Below are 20936 nucleotides of genomic sequence, written 5' to 3'. Positions count from 1 at the left end.
TATTTCTCTTGCTATTTCTGTGTGTTGAACGTGAGCACCGCTGGGGGTTGACATGACACTGCTGTCACTGCGCTCTGCTGTCTCAGCAACAACGCCTGGGATGAGGTGGCCTGCTTGGCTGTGATAAGATGGGCCCATCTTGCCTGCTTAGCCGGTCCCCCCCCCCCCCCCCCCCCCCCGCACTGTTTCTTCCTGTGTTTCTGTCAACAGGAAATCCCCTGCAGGACAACCTCTGGGAAACCATGGGAAGCTTTTTACATTTATGAAACCTGGGTTGTTACTGAGGCTTCCCCAGTAGAGAAGCAAGCAGGAAATTGCTGAGGGATATTTAGTGTGGTACTGGGAATGTCCAGGTCACAAGGGAGCCAGTTAGGTCACCTCCCATCTGCCAGATGTCATTCCTGCCTCTGCCGCCCAGCATGCTCCCAGCATGACCTACTTTTCCTCTTGCTAGTGCTGCAGGAGAGGGGGCCAGTGGGGAAGTGGAAGCGGAAGCCTTCACTGTGGGACAGGCCAGAAGCCGAGGGAACAGACAGCTCAAATGGAACTTGACAGAACTTCCAGGTGGAAACTGAGCAACAGGAAGGTTAGTTTCAATCTGAAAGTGACTTTCTTCGTAGAAATTCAGGATTTCACAAACTTTAATTGTGCTCTGAAATGTTTCTGATTATAATAAAGCTCTTTAGGAGACATAAAAAATATTTAAAAACCACACAAAAAGAAAAAAATTACCCCACCAGAGAGAGAGATCCACTGTTAACACTTTTGGTATATATCCTTGCAGCCATTTACTTCACAGATGTGATAACCTTTGCATGATATTCCAGGGGTTGTGGTATTATTTTATCTTTATATATGTAAATATATGTATTGTATATTAAATATTTATCAAAATTATGTCAAATTATATATACTGTTCTATAACCTTTTTTTTTCATTTAGCAATATATTATGGACTTTTTTTCAGGTGAATACATGCCTAAGTAAATTTCAGGTGAATTTACTGCCTATGTGCTTCTATTATAAAGATATACCTAAGTTATTTAATTATTTCCCTACTGATGGAACACTAAAGGAAATGATTTCTATTCAAGAATGCTACATCTTTATGCCTTTGTCTAATGATTTCCCTGGAAATAAATTCTTGAAAGTGGGCTAAGGGTATGCAGGTTTTTAATTTTTCAGTTTTTTTTAGAATGAGTGTGTTCCCCGCATTGGCCACAGAGGACACACACCAGAGTGAGGCTGACCATGCAAGTTCATTACCATTTGCCCCCATGGTCTGGGGAGGGAGAGCACAGTAGACTAGGAGATTGGGACAATGCAGGATTTTCCTGGACAAGTCATTGTCTGCAAGTTGACTGGCTCTGAGCTACCTAGCTTCAACTACTGAAAGTGCTGCAGAACAGGTGAGGTATGGCAGGCCGTTCTGCATTCCTGTCCAGCGAGCCCCTAACCTTTGCTATCAGCAACCTCTAAGTGAGCACTGAAGGCCAGGGTGTTGCTAGCCGACTTGCCCAGGTTTTCTTTTTCACCCTTAGACTGACCTTCCAGTGCAGAGTGGGCCATGGGGCTCAGATAGGTGAGAAACTACCAAAACCTACTTAGCCCGCGACTCCCCAGGTAAACAGAGCGATCACCACATAAACACTCTGGTAACCTTAGCCCTGACATGCAGAATTCTTTCCAAAATGGGTCACTCACCCTATCTTCAGGGTCTGGAATTTTCACCCCACTGAAGTACTGATTTGTGCTAAATACTTGCTGGTGCCTAGGAATGAGGTTTCCTGTAGAGAAGAAGAAAAAGGAAGGTCAAATGAGATCGGTTTGCAAGCACTAACCTGTGGGGTCCCTCCTTTGGTGCTGCGTCCATCTGGCCTTCAGCTACAGAGGCTGCAGTTTGCTCTTCCAGTCTGAGGGAGAGGCATTTAACAACCCCCAACAATCTGCACCAGATCCACAGTGGGTGAAGTGCCACGTTAGGCACAGAGGAGGCACGCACAGAAATGGAAAGCTACCAGGTTCTTGCCCCCCAAGGCTCACAGTGTATTTAAGGAATCCAAACCGAACAACTCAGAAGCGCGCACACACACACACACACACACACACACACACACACACACCAGATAACACCCTTTTTAAAAATAGCAAAAGTGCAACAACTACAAATCAAAATCATGTTAACTGGATCCTGATTGGTCAAGATAAAAGTGTATCGGCCTAACACTTAGAACAGCGCCTGACACATAGCAAGCACTCAATAAATATTTGAGGAAGGAGGGGAGAGCAGGAGGGAGATGGATGGAAGGAAAGGAGGAAGGGAAGAGGAAAGAAGGAAGGAAGGGGGGAGGGAAGAAGGGGAGGAGGGAAATCATGGAAGATCTACCTAAAAAGACTACATTTCTAAATTGGAACCATCTTTTCTTAATTCCCCAAGTAGCGATCACCTAAAAATCCAATTTTATCTACTGTTTAGAAGCACTTATGATGTGAAGCAATGAAACAAAAAGAGCATTTCTATATTCTGGGGATTATGTGAGGCTCACTCTGCCCATGTTTCAACCAAATCAGCTAAAATCATCCTTGGGTACATTTCTAGGGATATTACACTTGAAGAGGAATTTTGTTCAGAGAATATAGGGAGATACTCCGAAGGGCGCCCCTGGGGCACACTTCCCATTTCCTAGAGCAGAGTGAACAACAAACACCTCTAATGCTGCTGTTGGACTGGGCTGGAGTTCCTACCCCTAATTTTACTGATTTGGTTTGGAACTTTACCTCTCACTCAAATCTAAAAGCTGCTGACCTGCCCCATTTTGGACGAACAGCCAAAATATACTCTCTAATGCCTTGCCCCAGATATCATGAGAGCAGTGCTTGTACCTTAATAACCTTCTTCCATCAGAGAGCTGAAGGGTGGGTGGGAGGGAGGACACAGAGTGAGTGTCCTAAAATCACAAGGGGAAACACAGTAAAGGAAGGCTCAGTGTCCCTGGAAGGAGCTCCACGGTGGCTTACATGTCACTCAACAAAAGCCATCAGCAAATATTTACTGCTTAGCTTGTGCAGATGTTGGTGGAGGATAGAAATAAGACATGATCTCACCCTCAGGCAACTTACAGTATCTTTGGGAAGATAAAAGTACAAGAGAAGGCATGGTGACAGCAGGTGCTACAAGTGTTCAGAGGAGGAAAATTTCACTTTAAATTGGAATACACAGGGAGTAGTAGCTAAATTCCCTGACTTTTGAAGAGGACAATTACTGCTTGTAGGTCTTTTCATCAGTCTCTTTCCTCCCCTCTCTCCTCCCCTCCTCTCCTTCACTTCAAGAGTAGAAAGAAAAGAAACGGCTTTGAGGTGGGAAAGCAAGATAAGAAGAATGACATCAGAAGAACCAGACTTTCTTCATGACACTTAGAAGGTTCAGAAACTTCCTCTACAGCATCTAAAGAATTGAAACTAGCCTGGCAGGCTGGAGTCTAGGACATCCAAAGAATGAATGACCACATCATCCGAAATGAAATAAAATGCATGAGCATTCTGTACACTTGAAGCCCTTATAGAAATGTATGTTTTTAGTGTTGCTACGATCCTTATTCAGAGTTGACTTGATCCAAACTATGCCGAAGAGAGAATCTTGTGTCTTTTATGACAATTAGTACATACTCAAAATTGTGTTTTCTTTTTATTAGAAGAAATGCGGACACCTTTAATGGAGTCACTTAAATGTGATGCTGAGAGTTTCCTGCCTTCATAACTGTAAAGGGCATTAGAGGAGACTAGGAACTTGGCTGTGCCCTACATGGACAAGGGTAAATCTATCCAGTTTCCCGAAAGGCGGGATGAAGACACCAGATATCACTTACCCAAGGTTTTCCTGATCAGATAGAGCTGATCCACATCTGATTTTCCTGGCCACAGAGGCACTCCTGAGAGCAGCTCAGCAAAGACACAGCCAATTGCCCAGACATCTACTGGGGGGCCGTACTGCGTGTCCCCCACCAACAGCTCTGGGGAGCGGTACCACCTAGTAGCCACGTAGTCTGTGTAGTAGTCACTTGGTCCAGCTGACCAGGGATGGGCCATGGAAAACAAAGCGATGGAAGCATGGAATCAAAACCAGGACAGCGAGGACCTAAGGCATCAAGCTTGGGCCCCATCTGTAGCTTTTCTCAATCAGTGGTTCTTAATGCTGGCTGCACATTAAAATCACTTGGAATATGATATTTTTAAAATGACTGATGCTTGGGCCCCACCCCCATCCAATTAAACCACAATCCCTGGGGGGAGATCAGTATAGTTTTTATAGTTACAGTTTATAGTTCCCCACGCGATTCTCATCTGCAAAGTTGAAAACCACTCTTCTAAAATAGTAAATCTGAAAAAGTGCTACTTTAGCAAAAAAATGGTAGAAACCAGGAGAGAGAGTAACATACTGTTTAGTAACCACTTTACTGTGGTACAATTTATATATAGAATACATATTTAAACCACTGAATGTGTCTACATATTTTGAATAATTACAGAATTGTAATTTATATCAAGCCTATGCCCTACATTTACAAGAACTAGCTTTCTATAGCATTTAGATCAGAATCATATAAAGAGTCTTTCATCTTTACACTTCAGAAGAACTTCAATACTCACTCAAAAGCCGAGCGAATCCAAAGTCACAAAGCTTAATCACTGAGTGTTTTGTGATGAGGATATTTTCTGGCTTCACATCTCTATGTATGCACTAGTCACAAAAATCAAACCAAAACAGATTATTAAAGAGCAACTATAAGACATGGGATAAATAAAACACATGAATATTTAGCAAATATTTAAGAAATTGTTTGAACCTCTTACTGGCCTTTTGGATAATCGGAAAATAGCAGCACAGTTTGCAAAATAGCAGCATAAAATAAATCTAGTATCATACCTATTATAGCCCGAATTATCCCAAATTCATGAAGGGCCCAAAAGCACCAACAAGGGTGAAGGGAAAAATGAAAGAAGGGTAGCCAGATTTAGCAAATAAAAATATAAGACACTCAGGTAAATCTGAATTTTATATAACATTTTTTAGTATAAGTATGTCCCATGCAGTATTTGGGGCACACTTACACCAAAAAGTTATGTTTATCTGAAATTCAAAATTAACTGGGGACCCTGTATTTAATCTGGCAACCCTAGGTAAAAGGGAAAATGTTAAAAGGTCTTGGACGAGGCCTGAACCATGACTACTGGTGCAAGTTGGTGCATAAGCAGAATTCATAATTCGGTTGTTTAACAGAAAAGAACACAGTCTGACTGGTAAACAGGACAAGCCCTGGGCCTGCTGAGATAAGTTGGGGAAGAGAAGGGTGGGAACCAGGCGCTTGCCAAGAGACTTCCCTTCAAGCTCTGACATTTGTCCTGACAAGATAAACAAGAGTAGGCAGCGTTCACCCTCTGGAGAGAGTCGCTAGATGTCAGCTCCATTCCACACACATCAAGTATTCTGAGAGCTGCATCCACCCCACAGGATGAGGCCCCCACTCCGTGGTTTAGACTCAAATCACCTGTGGTTTCCAAACCACAGCTGACATTGTTTAACAGAGAGATGTTAAACGAATGTTTAAAAAGCTTCACATGATTTTCTTATTAAAATTATTTTTTGGAAAAGAACAAATCAACAACCTAATTAACAATTACATAAAAACAAAAGTTGGGTTCAAATACTGTTTCAGGGTTCTTAATAATCTTCCCTTCTTCCAAGCATTTTCCTCTCTGGAGAAGAATGTTGGATCCTTCTGCAATGAGAGACCCTCTTTGGCTTGCAGCTGAAACCCTGGGGTATTCTTGACCTTCTAGAATTTGGAGAGAGGACAGAGGTTCTTCTTGGGCCTGGCCTAGCACTCATTTCAAAGGACCTTCAGGGTGAGAGACCAGTGTCAGTGTTTCCCCAAGGGTACTAATTACTCTGGAAAAAAAATTGGGGAGACAATTTCTGAATTATTCTATTACAATCTATGTGGTTCTCAGCAATTAATGGCCCCGAAATCTTCAGTCTTTTACCACTGGCTTCATATATTACTATGGGTACACCCATGAATATCATGATGACAGATGGTCAGAAGTACTTGTAAGCAAGAATGTGCTCCTATTCTGTGCTGGGAATTCTTTACAAGTTTCTACACCCTCCCCCCATCAACACATATGGCCAAACAGAGTGTCAGGGGCTCTCCAGGGAACTGTAGTATGAATTATATTTGTCTTCAGTGTCTCTGATTTTCCCCACCAGGGCCTTTATACCAGCTGTCTTGAGCCCCTATCCTAAAATCTGCTCCCAGGAAAGCAATGACCTTCACTTGCAGTAAACAGCAATACTGTGTTTCCCCGAAAATAAGACCTAGCCGGACAATCAGCTCTAATGCTTCTTCTGGAGAAAAAATTAATATAAGACCCGGTCTTATTTTACTATAATATAAGGCTGGGTCTTTAATATGATATGATAATGATATGATACGATATGATATATATATATATAATATAATACCAAGTTTTACATTAATTTTTTCTCCAAAAGACGCATTAGAGCTGAGTGTCCGGCTAGGTCTTATTTTCGGGGAAACTGGGTATAAGGCGCCTATGCTCCTTGCTATACATGCAAACGTAGCCTTCAGCAAGGCAGAGACTCAGTAGGGAGAAGTGCTGGCTACTCCCATATTTTCTCCTGGGAAGTTGGCATCAGGAAAAATCATTTAGAAAAACTCAGAGATGGGGATTCAGGCCCACCACCTAAAATGACCCTGGCATTTGGTAGGATGGCATATTGCAGTCAAACTGCCCTTGGCCAAAATAAGCTCTCCTAGTGGGATGTGGCTTCTGCGTGCAGGGAGGCAGCAGGCTTCCCAGCACCTGGGAAGTCACGCCACGTGGGAGCACTGTGCGTCCGCCAGGCCTCGCTGTGGCCTGAGTGTCACAGGCTGCCACTGGGCTGCTTTGTTTCAGACCTGGCACTCATATCTCACCAAAGCAGACACTAGCACTTGTGTATCGTGCCTGGGACTCTAACTACAGCAACCAAATAGGCATGTGTCGTGTGGGAGTCTCCCCAATTTCCGAGCGTTTTCAGAGTACCAGACCCCTACAGGCTCCAAGTCAATGGGATGCTACCTTAAATCTGAGCAGCTTCTGATCAGTATGCGTCTATAACTACTAGCTCAAAATCATAAAAATGCATCTTTTATGTAACCTGAACAAGAAGGAATAGCTAGGTTGGCATTTTTCGCCTCTATTTACCCCAACCAGGCTTAAGGAGATTTGGGTGAAAAATTACATCCACAAAAGGATGATATAACTTTGAGCAGATGATATAACTCCACCTCAGCTTAAGGTCAGCCTTCTGATGTTTCAAGGGAGATCATGGGACTTACATTGTGTTTATGGCAAAAATTAACTGCTTGCAATGTCTGCCAAGTTATGCTCTTCACGAGATGTTCTGGTACCCTAATGAAAATAAAGAAGGAGCACAAACACATTTTTTAGTGTAGCCATGGAATCCAGCTAACAAAAGACAAAAGTAAATTAAGACAGGCTTAAATAGTGAAAACTCCTGGGTGGCACATAGCGTCCTCAAACTCATGGAAATGTCATTTCATAAGGCCCTACGTATAAAGGACACGGGATCCGCGCACTGCTGCTCTGTAGGAACAGCAAGCTAACAACAGTGCTACTAGCTACTTCTACAGGGAGGGACCATGAAGACCCAACAGGGATTTCAACAAGTATTGATGACCAGCGACCTCAAACACCTGTGACACCATTGGGAACCTGCCTGGTGACCTGAGCTCCGTGCCTATAAGAAGCTTTTTGTGGATGGAAAGTTAGTTAATAGGTGGCATAAAAGATGCTGGTTATTTTTTCACGTTGCTCCAAACTAATGGCTTTGCAGCAGAACTCATCTTCTATGTGTGGGCACATGGTTTCTCCAGGCTTCCTAGGCCACATTTTTTTTTTTTTTTAAAGGCAAAGAAGATTTTACTGAAGATAGGGAAGAGGTTTACATTATGCACCATGTAACAAAAAACTAACAATAAATAAAAACGCACAATCGCATGCTGGTTCTTCACCCACACTGCTCCTTGCTGGTAGTTAGGGGCATCCCCCTCTCATCTTTCTGCCTGTCCTTTATCATAGCATCTGAACAGCACGCCACGGTGCCCAGCACTTCTCTGACTCTAAGGTTACATGGCCAGGAAACCAGTAGCCCCAGCAGGTCCTTTGTGGATATCAGAAAAAGGCACTTCCTTGGGGAGCATTTTTAAGTGTATATCTATATCTATCTATCTATCTATCTATTTATCTATCTATCTATCTATCTATCTACGTAAATTAGGCAATGAGTGAAATGGACTACAGAAAAAGTACATTTATTTTCAGAGACATCCACCCACACACCAGCTGGACTTACTGTTTTTATGAATCAAACATTTGACAATGTTGTTGTGGACCTCAGCCAGAACTAATAAAGTAAACCAGGGAGGAAACTCTTGCACAGTTGTGTTAAGGTGATCAAAAAAAGCCTCTAGGAGGGGCTCCAAGGTCACCGACCACATGTTCAGGAAATCCTTTCAGACAGATGAGAGGATGCTTAAACAGTGGGACAACGTGCAAGAAATGAAGAGGCCACTTTCAGGAAGAATAGCTGGGACATTTCTGCACCAGAACTATGTCCCTAGGCTTGAAGTACCTTCTCTCCAAAATTCTCTTCCTTATTCTAGTGGCATATATAGGCACGGTGCTAGAAAAACTCACATGTCTAAAAAAGTACAACTAAGAAGGGAACATCTCAGGGGAGATGCTTTACCCCAGCCTTTACTTTTTGTCCAGAAAAAAAATGGAATATATTTTGATTATTTAACAAATTAAGTATTGATATAAGGTTATCAGTGCCAGGCAACTTTCGTCTCTAAGAACATTTCCCAAAATAAATTATTTCAAAGGAGCATTTAAAAATAAATTATAATAGCATATCATTAACACTCCTCTAAGGCTGAGCACATTACTACCCAATTCCCAAATGTAAAAACTCTGCACACATCTCCTAGTGTCACCTTGGGTTAGCCCCTCACTTCACTTCTGTAGGTATTACTCTATTTCTTCTCTGAAATGCCAGAGCCTCAGGCTCTAAGACCCTTTTTAACTGATGATTAACTGATGAGCCACGTTTTTACTTTTGGAGAAGGGGGTTACAGATATGTAAGAAAGAAAAATAGAGCCTGTTCTGTGGTGTTGGGCTGGAACTGGATATACACATACGTACAGAGGGTGCTATGCTGGAAGGGATGCTATCTTATATAGATAGAATATTCCAGAAAGCTTCCCTGCTTAACTACATCTGAGACAGTGGTTAAGTGATGAGATGTGGCAAGATGTGGGTTATATTTTTTAAAATAGAGTCTTTAGGAGTTTCTGAGCGATTCGATGTTAGAAAAAGAGAGAAATCAAGTAATGACACGAAGGTTACCAGAAGTAGCTGGTTCACGGTGGGACCTTTTACTGAGGAGAATGAAGGGGGAGGAGCTGGTTTTGGGGAGGGGAGGGTGGATAAACCGAGATGCTCGTTGGACATCCAAGGGAAGACTCTAAGTAGGCAATTCTGAATTCAGCAGGAAGGTCTAGTTGGAAACATAAACCTGGGAAGCAAAAGCATATTAATGGTGCGTAGAGCCCTGGGACTTGAGGAGGCCACTTAAGTGAATACAGAAAAGGAAGAGGAACTCGAAGCCCGGAGGCCCTGAAACGTGCAGAGGTCAGAAAGAAGAGGGGGACCCAGCATTGGAGGGGGCTGAGCATTGGATGAACTAAGACGACACTCAGGAGGACATGCCACTGAAGCCAACTGAAGAAAATGTTTCAAAGGGCTTCTTGATTAAGATGGTGGATTGAACAAACCCATCTAATTTCACTCTCTCCTCAAACCTGCTGGAACTACAATAAGAGGGGTTTTGTTTGTTTGTTTGTTTGTTTAAGACAAAACCCCACATGGTCAGAGAGAAGAGAATAGCAACACATTTTGAAATTTGGAAAGCAGTCGGATGAATGACAGATCCTAGAAAGCTAACACCTAAGCCAGGAGAGGGAACAGTGGAAGAGCAACCAGCTTACCCCAAAGAATTCTCAGGAGGCTCAGAACTAGCAGCCAACATTGCTATGTAGGTGAGAGGGAAGGAAGAGTGGGGAAAATCTGTTTGGGAAACAATTAAATCCTTAGATCCCCTTCCTGTTCATTTCTAATAGGAAACACTTCCCCTACCTAGCAGAAGGCTGGAGTTCTGTTTTCTGGGGAGGATAAAACAGAAGAAATTTGGTACAGTTCAGAACGTGCATACTGTTCCAAAAGAGGGGATTAAATGATTGTGTACATACGTGTTGAATACTGAGACGCCCCAGCCCTCCTCCCGCACTAGGTTCTAAGAAAGCTGACAGCCAGACTTAACTCTCCATACAAAATATTGGAAGACTTTTTGGGAGAAAGCTCAGAAGGAAAGATCTGAAGATTGGGGTTCCCCCAGCAAATGGCCCAGCTAGATAACCCCACAGTGAAGTTCAGAGCTTCCAATAGTTCCCTACTCTTAACCATGGGCATATAGCCAAGATTATATGATGCCCAAGAAAAGTCTCAAATAAGAAAGTCAGAGACCAAAACATACAGAAAACAACTTAAAAGATACAGGAACCATGGAAAGTGAAGAGCACATTTAAAAAAAAAAAATTAATATCCTCAAGATAGCAACAAAAAAGATGCTGCATCTGTGAAATAAGAACAGGACACTATAAGAAGACAAGAGGACCAAAGAGTCCAAAATCCAAATAATAGAAGGTCCAGGAAAAGAAAAAGCAGAGAAAATAAAGGATAGGAAATCAGTAACAAAACAATTCAAAATTTTTTTTCTCAGACAGAAAGGGTCCACCAAATGCCAGCATAGTGGATGAAAAGCAAGTCTCATGATTTTCATAATTCAGAATGCTGTGAGCAAAGAGAGGATTCTACAAGCTTCTGGAAACAAAAAAGAAACAGGACTTCACAAAGGATCAGAAAATAGAGTGACAACAGACTTCTGAAGAGCACTAGAAGATCGAAGGCACTTAAAAGATGCCTTCAAAATTTTGAAGGAATATTATTTTCAACCAAAAACAAACATACAAACCTATACCCAAACAAAAATTATAAATCACATGTGAAGAGAAAATGAAGACATTATAAACATGCAAGGGCAAGGTCTCAATCTCTCTCTTTCTCCCTCCCTGTTTCTCTCTATATTTTTAACCTCTCATACCCTTTTTCTCAGTAACCCCTGGAGGATGCACTCTACCAAAAAGGAGTAAACTTCCAAAGAAGATGACATGAAACAGAGAAAACTGGAGACCTGACACAGAGGGAAGCAATGGAAACCCCTAGGAGGATGGTGAAGGAAAATGACAAGGTGATAATTGCGTTCCAGGCGTAGAAAGCAACCCTTCCAGATTGGAACAGTGTGACTCAGAGCCAGGCATGTTGACAGTTGTCATCACCATGCCTCTGCCTTATATACTATCTTAAATAAATATGAAAATATTTAACAAACAAACTTAAAAGCTTTGAAAGAGTCTGAGTGTCTGGCCAAACCCTTTGGGCTAAAGCAGACATTCTTAAAGTTGCAACTTACTCGTATGCTGGCAAGGCTAAGGAATTCACTCTACTTTATAGTATTTGTTTCCCAACTGGTGGCAAACGATGGTCATGGCTGAGCTCTGGGGCAGAGTGGGGAAGGGCTGGAACAGAGAGGAAGGGAAGGGACCCAATTCTCTCCCATTCTTTACTGCCTATAAGAGCCCCCATTGGGATTCTAGCTCAAAGACAAGCTGTTCCTTCAGAGAATCATGTATAAACTTAATCTTAACCTGTGAGGGAAGTGGTGTTTGAGCTTTTCTCCTGGGCCTGGTTCTCCTCCAGATGATATCAGGCTATTGAACTTTGGACAAACCACATCCCCATTTCCTTTTCCTAGCATATAATGCTCCAGAGGGGTGAGACAGAATCCAGCCTGGGCCTCTTGGACTCCCAACTAGCTGGGCAGGTCTGGTGGGATTTGTACTCCTAAACATGTCTGCTCTCTGGACCTAGAAATGTGGGTTAGGCAGGGTATGAGAAAATTGAGCAAGGACACTTGCTTTATTTTCTGTCCCAAACCAAGGAGGGAAGGGCTCAGCAAGGTATGTCTTCATTCCCTGGGTAGTCTGCTTTGGGGTCTTCAGTTAGTTCAGTTGCCTCATTGAGAGCTACAACTGTTCCTCGGAAGCCCACTGTGTTGTCCCTCAGCTCAGCAGAGGCACTCTTTCTAGGGAGGGTGGAATGGAACCCTTCTTCTACTAGTAGGAAGAGGTGGAAGAGGAAAACACTCCTTAGTCTTCCACTAATGTGAACTCACGGCATTCTTCCTGCACTTTGGGAGTTTGTTTCACCCCCAGGCACATAAAGGGCTCCCAACTGTTTAACTCCAAGGAGAGATGAGGATTGGGGGATGGGATGTCTTTAGAAATGTCTGTAGTCTAGATTTCTGTGTGACTGTACCATCTTTGGGAATGACTGGAGATGTATCTACTTGGCTACAATAAGTAAGCCTAGAAAGAGGAAGACAGAAGATCCCGGAAGCAGTAAATCCAACTGTAGAGCAATGCAGAGGGGATTCCAAGGAGGACAGCAAAGGGACGTCGCAGGAAGACAGCTGGACAGTGGGCTTCAAGTCCAACAAGCCAGGCAGATCAGATCAGATGGAGAACGGGGGGCATCAGATGGAGGCAGGATGTGAAAAAAAAAAAATGAAAAAAAGAAGCAATGAATGGATTAACTGGTGTGATTATCCTGTGGGAAAGTATATTTAGATGCTATTAAAAAAGTGAGAAAAGTTAGCAATAGGATTAAAGAATATTAAGCAAATTTAGAAAGCAAGGCAAATATTAATTTGTAAAAAAGTACAAAAGGAATCCCTAGTACAATAAAATACTCAGCTATAAGTAATGTTTACATAGGCATAATAATGGGAACCATGAATATTGCATTAATAAAATTTTAATGTAACTATTTTAGGGGAGTAGAATAATGGTGTAAGAAAGCAAAATTCTCATCTATCATAATAGGAAGTCTATGGATCATCTCCAAATTGATAAATCAAGAAATAGCAGTACATCACTCATTATATTATGTGATATGTTATATTACATTACATATTTTATATTATATTATATTATATTACATTAAATTATATTACATTATATTATATTATATTTGCTGGATTTGATTTGCTAATAATTTTGCTAAGGATTTTTGCAACTAAGTTCATATTTGTCTGTCATTTTCTTTTCTTGAAATGTCCTCATCTGGTTTTGGTATCAGGGTATAATAGCCTCATAAAATGATTTGGGAAATGTTTCTTCTGCCTATATTTTCTGAAAGAGTTTGTATAGGATTGCTATTATTTCTTCCTTATATATTTGATGGAATTCATTAATCAAATATTTTAATAATAGAAACCAACATGAGTAACAGGAAAAAATATATAAATGCACAACATTGGTGGTAAGGTAAATTGGTTCAGTTTGGCAAACCCTACAACCCAATAATTCCATTCTGAGAACTTCTAAGGGAAAAGCGCAAAAGAAAAGAAATCTATTGTAGCGAGAGTTTGATAGCAGAATCATTTATCAGACCAAACACTAAAACCAACCTCAATATTCAACAATGGAGAAATGGTTAGATGGTAATGTAACTACATGTATAATCTTACAGTTATTAATAATAGATCTAAAGATTATATTGCAACATACATAGAAATGCATATGAAAGACTATTAAGTGAAGAATAGAATTGAGGGGAAAACGATCATCTCATCACAGCAGCATGGAGAAAGTGGTGCTTTGCTTGGACAAGCAGCCAGCAGGCTGGCTGCTTTTACAATGGTCTTCAAGCTTGCAGACCCAGACACTTAATATTGTCAGCACATCAAGACAGTACCCATTTCAAAGGGGCAGGTGAACATTAAATACATTTTCTAGCCTGATACATAAAACCAGAATGCCAATTTATTCATCCATGTTCAAATCCTGAGTACCAGCTCATGCTCTCTTTGTAGGCAATTCCATAAACAAAGTCAAGTTATAATCAGAATGGTGTTTGGTAAGCAAAGAATCTAGATGAAGGAAAATAGGCAATTTGACTGATTTTTGCCATTAGGCTGTAATAGCTTAATTGCACCCATTTCCAAATTAGGAGGGTCTTGTCATTAGATAAAACATGCAGTCAACTCTAACAAGCCCAGCAGTCATTCTATCTCCGTGAGTTTGCTCTCCATATCTCTGCCCTGATGCATTGTGTTGGTTTCACAACATAACTCTCTGAAAGGAATGTTCTCTTTCTCCAAGTGTCTGGGGCAGGATGGACTGTGACCCTAATGTCCTAATAACAAAATTGAAATGAACAGAGAGAAACATAAACAACTGCTGTGTGAAAGTGAAGAGCTCAAACTGATTTTTTAAAATTTTAGAAATTTTAAGAGTGATGATGAAGAAAGAACATGTATCTCTCCGGCATCCTCAATGCGGCAGCTGTCCTTTCCACTACTGCTCTTCTAATATTTGTGACATTACAAGAAGCCAAACAACCAACATTCATCAAAGCTTGATTTCTATAAAAGGCTACAACAAAAGAGAGAACTGGCCAAACTCCTGTAGAAATAATATGTTCTTGGGAATTTATCCTATAGAACTACGTATTTGTGCAAATGTTTGTTCACTGTAGAAAACTAGAAACAATTTAAATATTTATCAATGGGGGATTGAATAAAGAAACAACGGCATGTTTGTACAATGAAAACCTATATAGCTACTTTAAAAATATAGAAGTAGCTATGTATGAATAAGGAGACCGCTCCCAAATACTCTTTAAAAATAAAGAACAGTATATAGAGTACAATCTATGTAAACATATATATGTGCATAGAAAAATACTTAGAAAACAATTTCTCAAGCTAATTTTATTTCTTTCTATATGTTTCTGGGATGACTGAAACAGTTTTACAACAACAACAACAAAAAACATTTTTAGTTGAAGAAAAAGATTTTTAGGGTTCTATAAAAGTTCTGGAATTCCACTGTCAGAAACTGAAAACTTGTAGTAACTTTAACCAACAAATGTTCTTTGAACAAACTATATTAGAGTCAGAGGAGGAACTGGTGGTAATGGTATCTGTGCAGGAAAGAATCAGTGAAGTATTGTGTCTGGCTGTACTTATAGAGGGACAGAAAAATGAGGAGAGAACACCAAAACTAGTCATTTACAAAACTTGGAGAGAGGAGAGACAAAGAGTTCATATAATAATAATTACAAAGCTTATTAACACCTACAGAAGATAAGGAATTGTAATATGCTTGTATGAGGGCAAATATGAACATGAACACAGAACCAGGAATCATGACAGACATGTTTATATCACTGTAGCAGGATACATATCTTGTAGCATAAATTGGCTTGTTAGTATCAACATGGATTTGAATCTTCTTCAAAAGCTTTCCAGAGGAGTACAAGAACTTACAAACATGTTAATAAGAAGACGAATTAGTGTCCATTTCAGATTCACAATAGAGAGAAGTCTTTGAGCCCAATTTGGCAAGAACTTTTTTTTAAATAATTAATATATTACCATAATACTAAATGGAACATGGAGAAAATAGGAAAAAACAAATAAAATGAAAAATACCTATAACAATCATAACTCAGAGATAATCATTTAAAAATGTGTATATTACTTATTTTTCTTTCTCCTACCTACATATAAGTTCTGTGAAAATGAAATATGTGTTTTTATTATAGCATAATATTTTTTCATTTTGCAACCACTCATGAACATATTTCCATGTCAATATATGTTTTATCTATAAGCAGGATTTTTAATGGCTCCACTGTATTCCATTGTAAAGATATGCCATAATTAACCAATCCTCTATCATTGGACATTTCTGTTGTTTACAATTCTGTCATCATAAACAATACTTTAACAATAAGCACTTCTATAACAAAATCTTTACATATATACTCAATTATTTTCTTCTGTTAAGTTATTAGAAGTAGAATTGTTTGGTGTGGATTATGTCTCTAAGGTTTTTAATACATGTTGCCAAATTGCCCTCTGGAAAGGTTGCTCCAGCAGTTGTATTAATATCCTTTGACAATTTTAAGTTTTAGCATTTAAAAACTAAAGTAACTATCTTAAAATGAAAAATAATCAAAACTTTGTTATGATTCCTCTTCTTTAAAATCATTTTATAAGTATCAACTTACTAGTTTACTAACTCGGTCATTCCACAACAAGTGTCAAGAATTAAGCTAGAAGATACTGCGGATATACAGGTGAGGAAGGCACAGCTCTTGCTGAAGATTTTATATTAATAGTTTACTGGACAAATGGGGTATGTGATGTAAATGATCCCAGAAGATGTTACAGACACTCGAGGAAGGAACTCCTGACTATCACACAAGAGGTCATATTTGAGCTATATGTGAAGGAGAAGCAGGAGTTTGCTAGGCAGAGTAGACAAAGTAGGGCAACCCAGGCTGAGAAAACAGCAAATACTGAAGCTTTAGACTGCAAATGATTCCATGGCGTGGGAAACTTAGGTAGGAAAGGGGTGTCTTGTAGAGTGAGTGAGAAGTTGCATCCCATGCTAGGGTTTTCATCACACTAGTAAAGCTTTGGGGAGCTAGTAAAGGATTTTATGTAGGGAAGTGGCATGATCCAGTCTGAGTTTTAGAAATTTGTACTTAGTAATAGAGTGATCACAGGACATTCTTACAGTAAGTGTGCAAACCTAAGGAGGACACACCCTAGCACCAGGCAGGGAAAACAACAGCATTATCCTTTGTTGATATTGTCTAACAGATCAAATATGAAACTAAAGGAAAACCAAAGTCTTCTAACTTCTAGGATATTAGATCATCAATTCATAGCATTATAGAGTTGGAAGTTCCCTTACACTTTATCTGGTACTAAACTCTCATTTTTACGGATGAGGACACCTGTAGGCAACTTGCCAAAGCTCATATAGATGATGATGACCCACTTTTCCTTCAGCGTACTTACAAAGTTTTATAGTATGAGATCTCTAAATAAAAATTTAAAAAAGTTTTCTTTGGTTAACACAATTTAATGACATTTACTTTTCAATGATGACAAGCAAAAATTTGAAATAGAATTTAAAATAGATTGAAGAATTGCCAAATAGTATAAGGGAAAGTAACTTTTACTTTAAAACAAGCAAGCAAACAAAATCCTTAGACTTCAAAACAAACAGATATGACCTGGCTTAGAATAAATCTTATTTTTCAAACGTGCTCATTTATTAGTGTTCCTTAAGTCAATCTTATATTTAAACCACAGCACGTTGTCATTTGGAAATAAAATTGCTTGTGCTTAACCACACATATCTTCTAATCTTTCCCTTCTTTAATCCACCTCCATATTAAAGCATTGTCTATTTCCTGGAACATAGATAACATATTTTTAGACAGTGGAGTTTAAAAAAAAATCTGCTTTCAAAACTCTAACTACTCCTCGTCCTGCCCTTTTTTCTTCTGTTCAAATTACATGCTAAAAAAAGAACTGACTCCCAATTACTTTCAACCCCCAACTTATCAGTGTTTCCAAATGACTCAATCTAACATGATTAACCAAACTCCCTGCAATACCTCCCTTGTACCACATAGCCATGAGTAACTTATAGTATTAAGTTTAATTGAAGTGTCACTTGCAAGCTGTCAAAATAGCAAATATCAACATACTAAAGATTTCTCTCTTGAAAACATAATTTCTCTGTATCAGTAACTTTCTGAAGGCAGGTGTCTGTTTCTTGACTCTGGTTGTGTAAATTAACATGAAAACCTGTGCCATGGTCACTAACAAACCTCGAGCCACTTTAATCCCATTTGCCTGCAGGTCACAGTAGATCATATATAACTACATGGCAGAGCAAGCTCTTAGCCCAGGCTTGCAAGCACTGATGAAAGAGCCTCAGCCTCCACCTACTAAATGTGAATGTGAGCCAGGATGGGGTGCCATTCTACCATTCTGATCTACAATGCACTCAGCGTTTTGTCCCCAGCCAAGTTGGGTTCCCAGGAGCAGAGCAAAAGGAGAGGATGGGATATCCTACCCTGATCAACTTCTCTTAAACCTCCTCACCTCCCAACTCAAAGGCCACCTCCTCCACGAAGTCTTCCTTGATTGACCTGCTTCGAATTATATCTCCCAGAGCCTGCTGATCATTCTACCCTCTCCTTCTGATCACAGTGATTGGTCCCAGGAATAGTTGCATCATATGAGCTGAGCCAATCAGAGTGTGCACTGGACTTTATATGTAGATGCTACCTTCTTCTAGAACTTCCTTTCTTCTAGAATGGCTACGTAGGTTGATAAAAGCCTGTAGCCATGCTTTCTATCATATTTTTCCTCTCCTAACTCCTTCCATCCTACACCACACACACACACACACACACACACACACACACACACACCTCCAAAATCTACCTTATAAGAGAGACTCATTTGCAAGGCAGAATGAAGCCAACACAAAGAAGAGTCGAGAGAGAGACAGAGACAGAGAGACAGAGACAGAGAACAGCCACCACCTATGGTGCTCTACCTAAGACAACCACCTGAGCATGGGTGGGAGCCAAAATCCAGCCTATATTCTGCTCACTCTGGCTACAAAAAGAGGCTACTCTTAACCAGAGGAAGCGACTCCCCCTTTTTTTCAAACAAAGGCTCTGTCTGCTCACTAAGCCTTCTTCTAATGCACAAAAGAGTTGCCTGTGCTAGAGAGGGATGTGTGATAAGCTCAGCGGAGCCTTTAATGTCTCCCTCCGTCCTTCCTAGTTACAGCCACAACATTCCTTTTTCACCCACACTTGCTTCGCTGGGTTTTTGTCACTTGTAACCAAAAGAGTCCTGACCAATACAGCAGACCAGACATCCGATTGCTTCAGATGAAACAACGTGTTCGTTTTAGCTGTAAACTTCCTATTAGCCATGGTCTTTGGACTCTTCCTTTCAACCTCCTGTCCTTACACTTTCCTAGTCAGGCACAGATAACTAGTATCTTTCCTTTTCTTTCTTTGAGAGTCAGCATCTATGCAGAGATAATGTACCAAAGACATCAAGTTCGACCTAATAATGCTGCTGCTGCTTGCTTCATGAAAATGATTACTTATGATCTCTTTCCCAACATTTTTGGTACTTTCTTCTCTGTCAACCCCAGCAGCAGAGTGTGCTGTCTAAACACTGGCTATTCTCACCTAATCTGAGAAAGAGTCATTGCTAATTTTCCCTTACCATTTTCCCAGTGTGTTTCGTTGTGTTTTGTCTGTCAGGGATGGGTCACTCACCCCCTTTGGTATCTGTCCAACTCATGGAGAACCGTGTGGTCGCAGTACTCAAACACCAGGTGAAGCTTCCGCTTCCTCCGGAAGACCTCAATGAGGTTGATGAGGTTGGGATGCTTGAGTTGCTGAAAACAGGAAAAGGAAGATGCTAAATATGAGTCGGGAAAGACAGTTTCCTCTAGTTTTGATCCAATAGGAAGCAAGCTGTTTGTCCTTTAGGAAGTTTCTTGTCTCGGTCTGAAGGAGGCTGTAAACAGTATTGTCTTACTTCTAGGAGCTGTTCGTGGCTTGTAAGTGAGAAGTGATTATAACCCAGGTGGTTGGTGAGGGCAAAGAGAGATATGAGAAGGCTGGGAAAGAAAGGAGAATAAGCGCGGGGGCGGGGGAGGTGGATTTTTAGTTAATAGAAACTGATCCTTTAAGGCTCAGAGGAAATGTCCCTTCTGATGGAGGTCTTCCCTGATGTCCCTAGACTAGTTCAGTGCCCCTGTATGTCTCATAACCCCCCTCCCCGAAGGGTATGTCCTTCAGGATCCTTTGGAATTACAAAGGAAGGATCACTTAGTAATTGCTGTTCAGTTGCTTGTTTAATGTCCTCTACTGTCAACAGACATAATAGATACTTTCAATAGAAGTAAGACCCATGTCATCCGGGTCTGTGCTCTCTTGTTCACTCGGAATGATGGTGTTGGACCCCAGCGTGGGGCCTCATACGTCATAGGCATTTGATAATTAGTTATGAATGAGTGAGCAAATCATGTTTCCTACGTGGATAAAACACTTTAAAGCAGAAAAAGGAGGAAGACTCTCCAATCTGCTGTGCCTGAAGGTGTGTATCTGGAACATGGGCCCTGGTGAAGGTGAGGGAGTGGTGAGAAAGGTCCTGCTGGGACATGTACTTTGTTATTAGCGTAGTCGGGATGCAGTGACAGACTGGAGGTGAAGGGTGAAGGAGAGGGAGGGGCCAGGAATGCCCAAAGGTTTGTATAAGGGGGCAGATGGTGGGGCCATCAATGAGACGAGGAGCAGGTTTGAGGGGGAAGAAACTACTGCTTTTGGCACACTGGGTTGGTGAGCACTCGGATAGCCAAGGGGGTAGTCAGGTTGGCTGCAGTGTGAGCTGAAGGTAAAAGCCGGGAGTCAGCATGAGTGTAAGCGCAGTGATAGATGCATGCGACTGCCCAGAAGAGTGAGTAAGGGAAGAGGGCCAAGGAACCCAGCACCCAGAGGTGTATTGCATGAGGAGAAAAGGAAGAAGGTCCCCCAAGATAAGAGAGAAGACAACAGAGCATGATGCCATGAGGCCATGGGCATATCATGGAAGAAGGAAGTGGTCAGAGGGGCGGATGCTGCCAAGAGCTGCGTCGCGGGCTTCCCCACGCAGGGGTGTGTGACCTCCCTGGAAGAGGTGAGGTCCTGTGCATTCAGCATCTCAAACCACATTATCTGTCTCTCTCTCTGTTGACTCCTCTGGCATCAGGGGCAGAACTCAGAG

The 20936-nt window shown here is 41.0% G+C and overlaps 1 protein-coding gene and 1 long non-coding RNA gene across 5 annotated transcripts in view; one reads left to right on the top strand and one right to left on the bottom strand.

The window, feature by feature from the left end:
* The window catches only part of CDKL1 (cyclin dependent kinase like 1), a 49909-nt gene that overhangs the window by 6298 nt on the left and 22675 nt on the right, over positions 1-20936 (bottom strand). For all 4 annotated transcript variants that reach the window (XM_074327496.1, XM_019725658.2, XM_074327495.1 and 1 more), the window contains 5 exons: positions 19445-19566; positions 7404-7476; positions 4648-4738; positions 3867-4067; positions 1705-1787 (listed from right to left, as the gene is read on the bottom strand). In XM_074327496.1, coding sequence (XP_074183597.1) covers positions 1705-1787; positions 3867-4067; positions 4648-4738; positions 7404-7476; positions 19445-19566 — 570 coding nt within the window. The remainder of the gene's footprint in view (positions 1-1704; positions 1788-3866; positions 4068-4647; positions 4739-7403; positions 7477-19444; positions 19567-20936) is intronic.
* Positions 170-3708, top strand: LOC141570558 (uncharacterized). The gene is made up of 2 exons (XR_012494681.1): positions 170-586; positions 3336-3708. It is a non-coding gene; the product is annotated as an uncharacterized LOC141570558 (long non-coding RNA).

This window comes from Rhinolophus sinicus, linkage group LG03, assembly GCF_036562045.2.
Source record: "Rhinolophus sinicus isolate RSC01 linkage group LG03, ASM3656204v1, whole genome shotgun sequence".
NCBI lineage: Eukaryota > Metazoa > Chordata > Mammalia > Chiroptera > Rhinolophidae > Rhinolophus > Rhinolophus sinicus.
The sequence above is the reverse complement of the archived record's forward strand: the minus strand, read 5'-3'. Positions and strand labels throughout refer to the sequence as shown.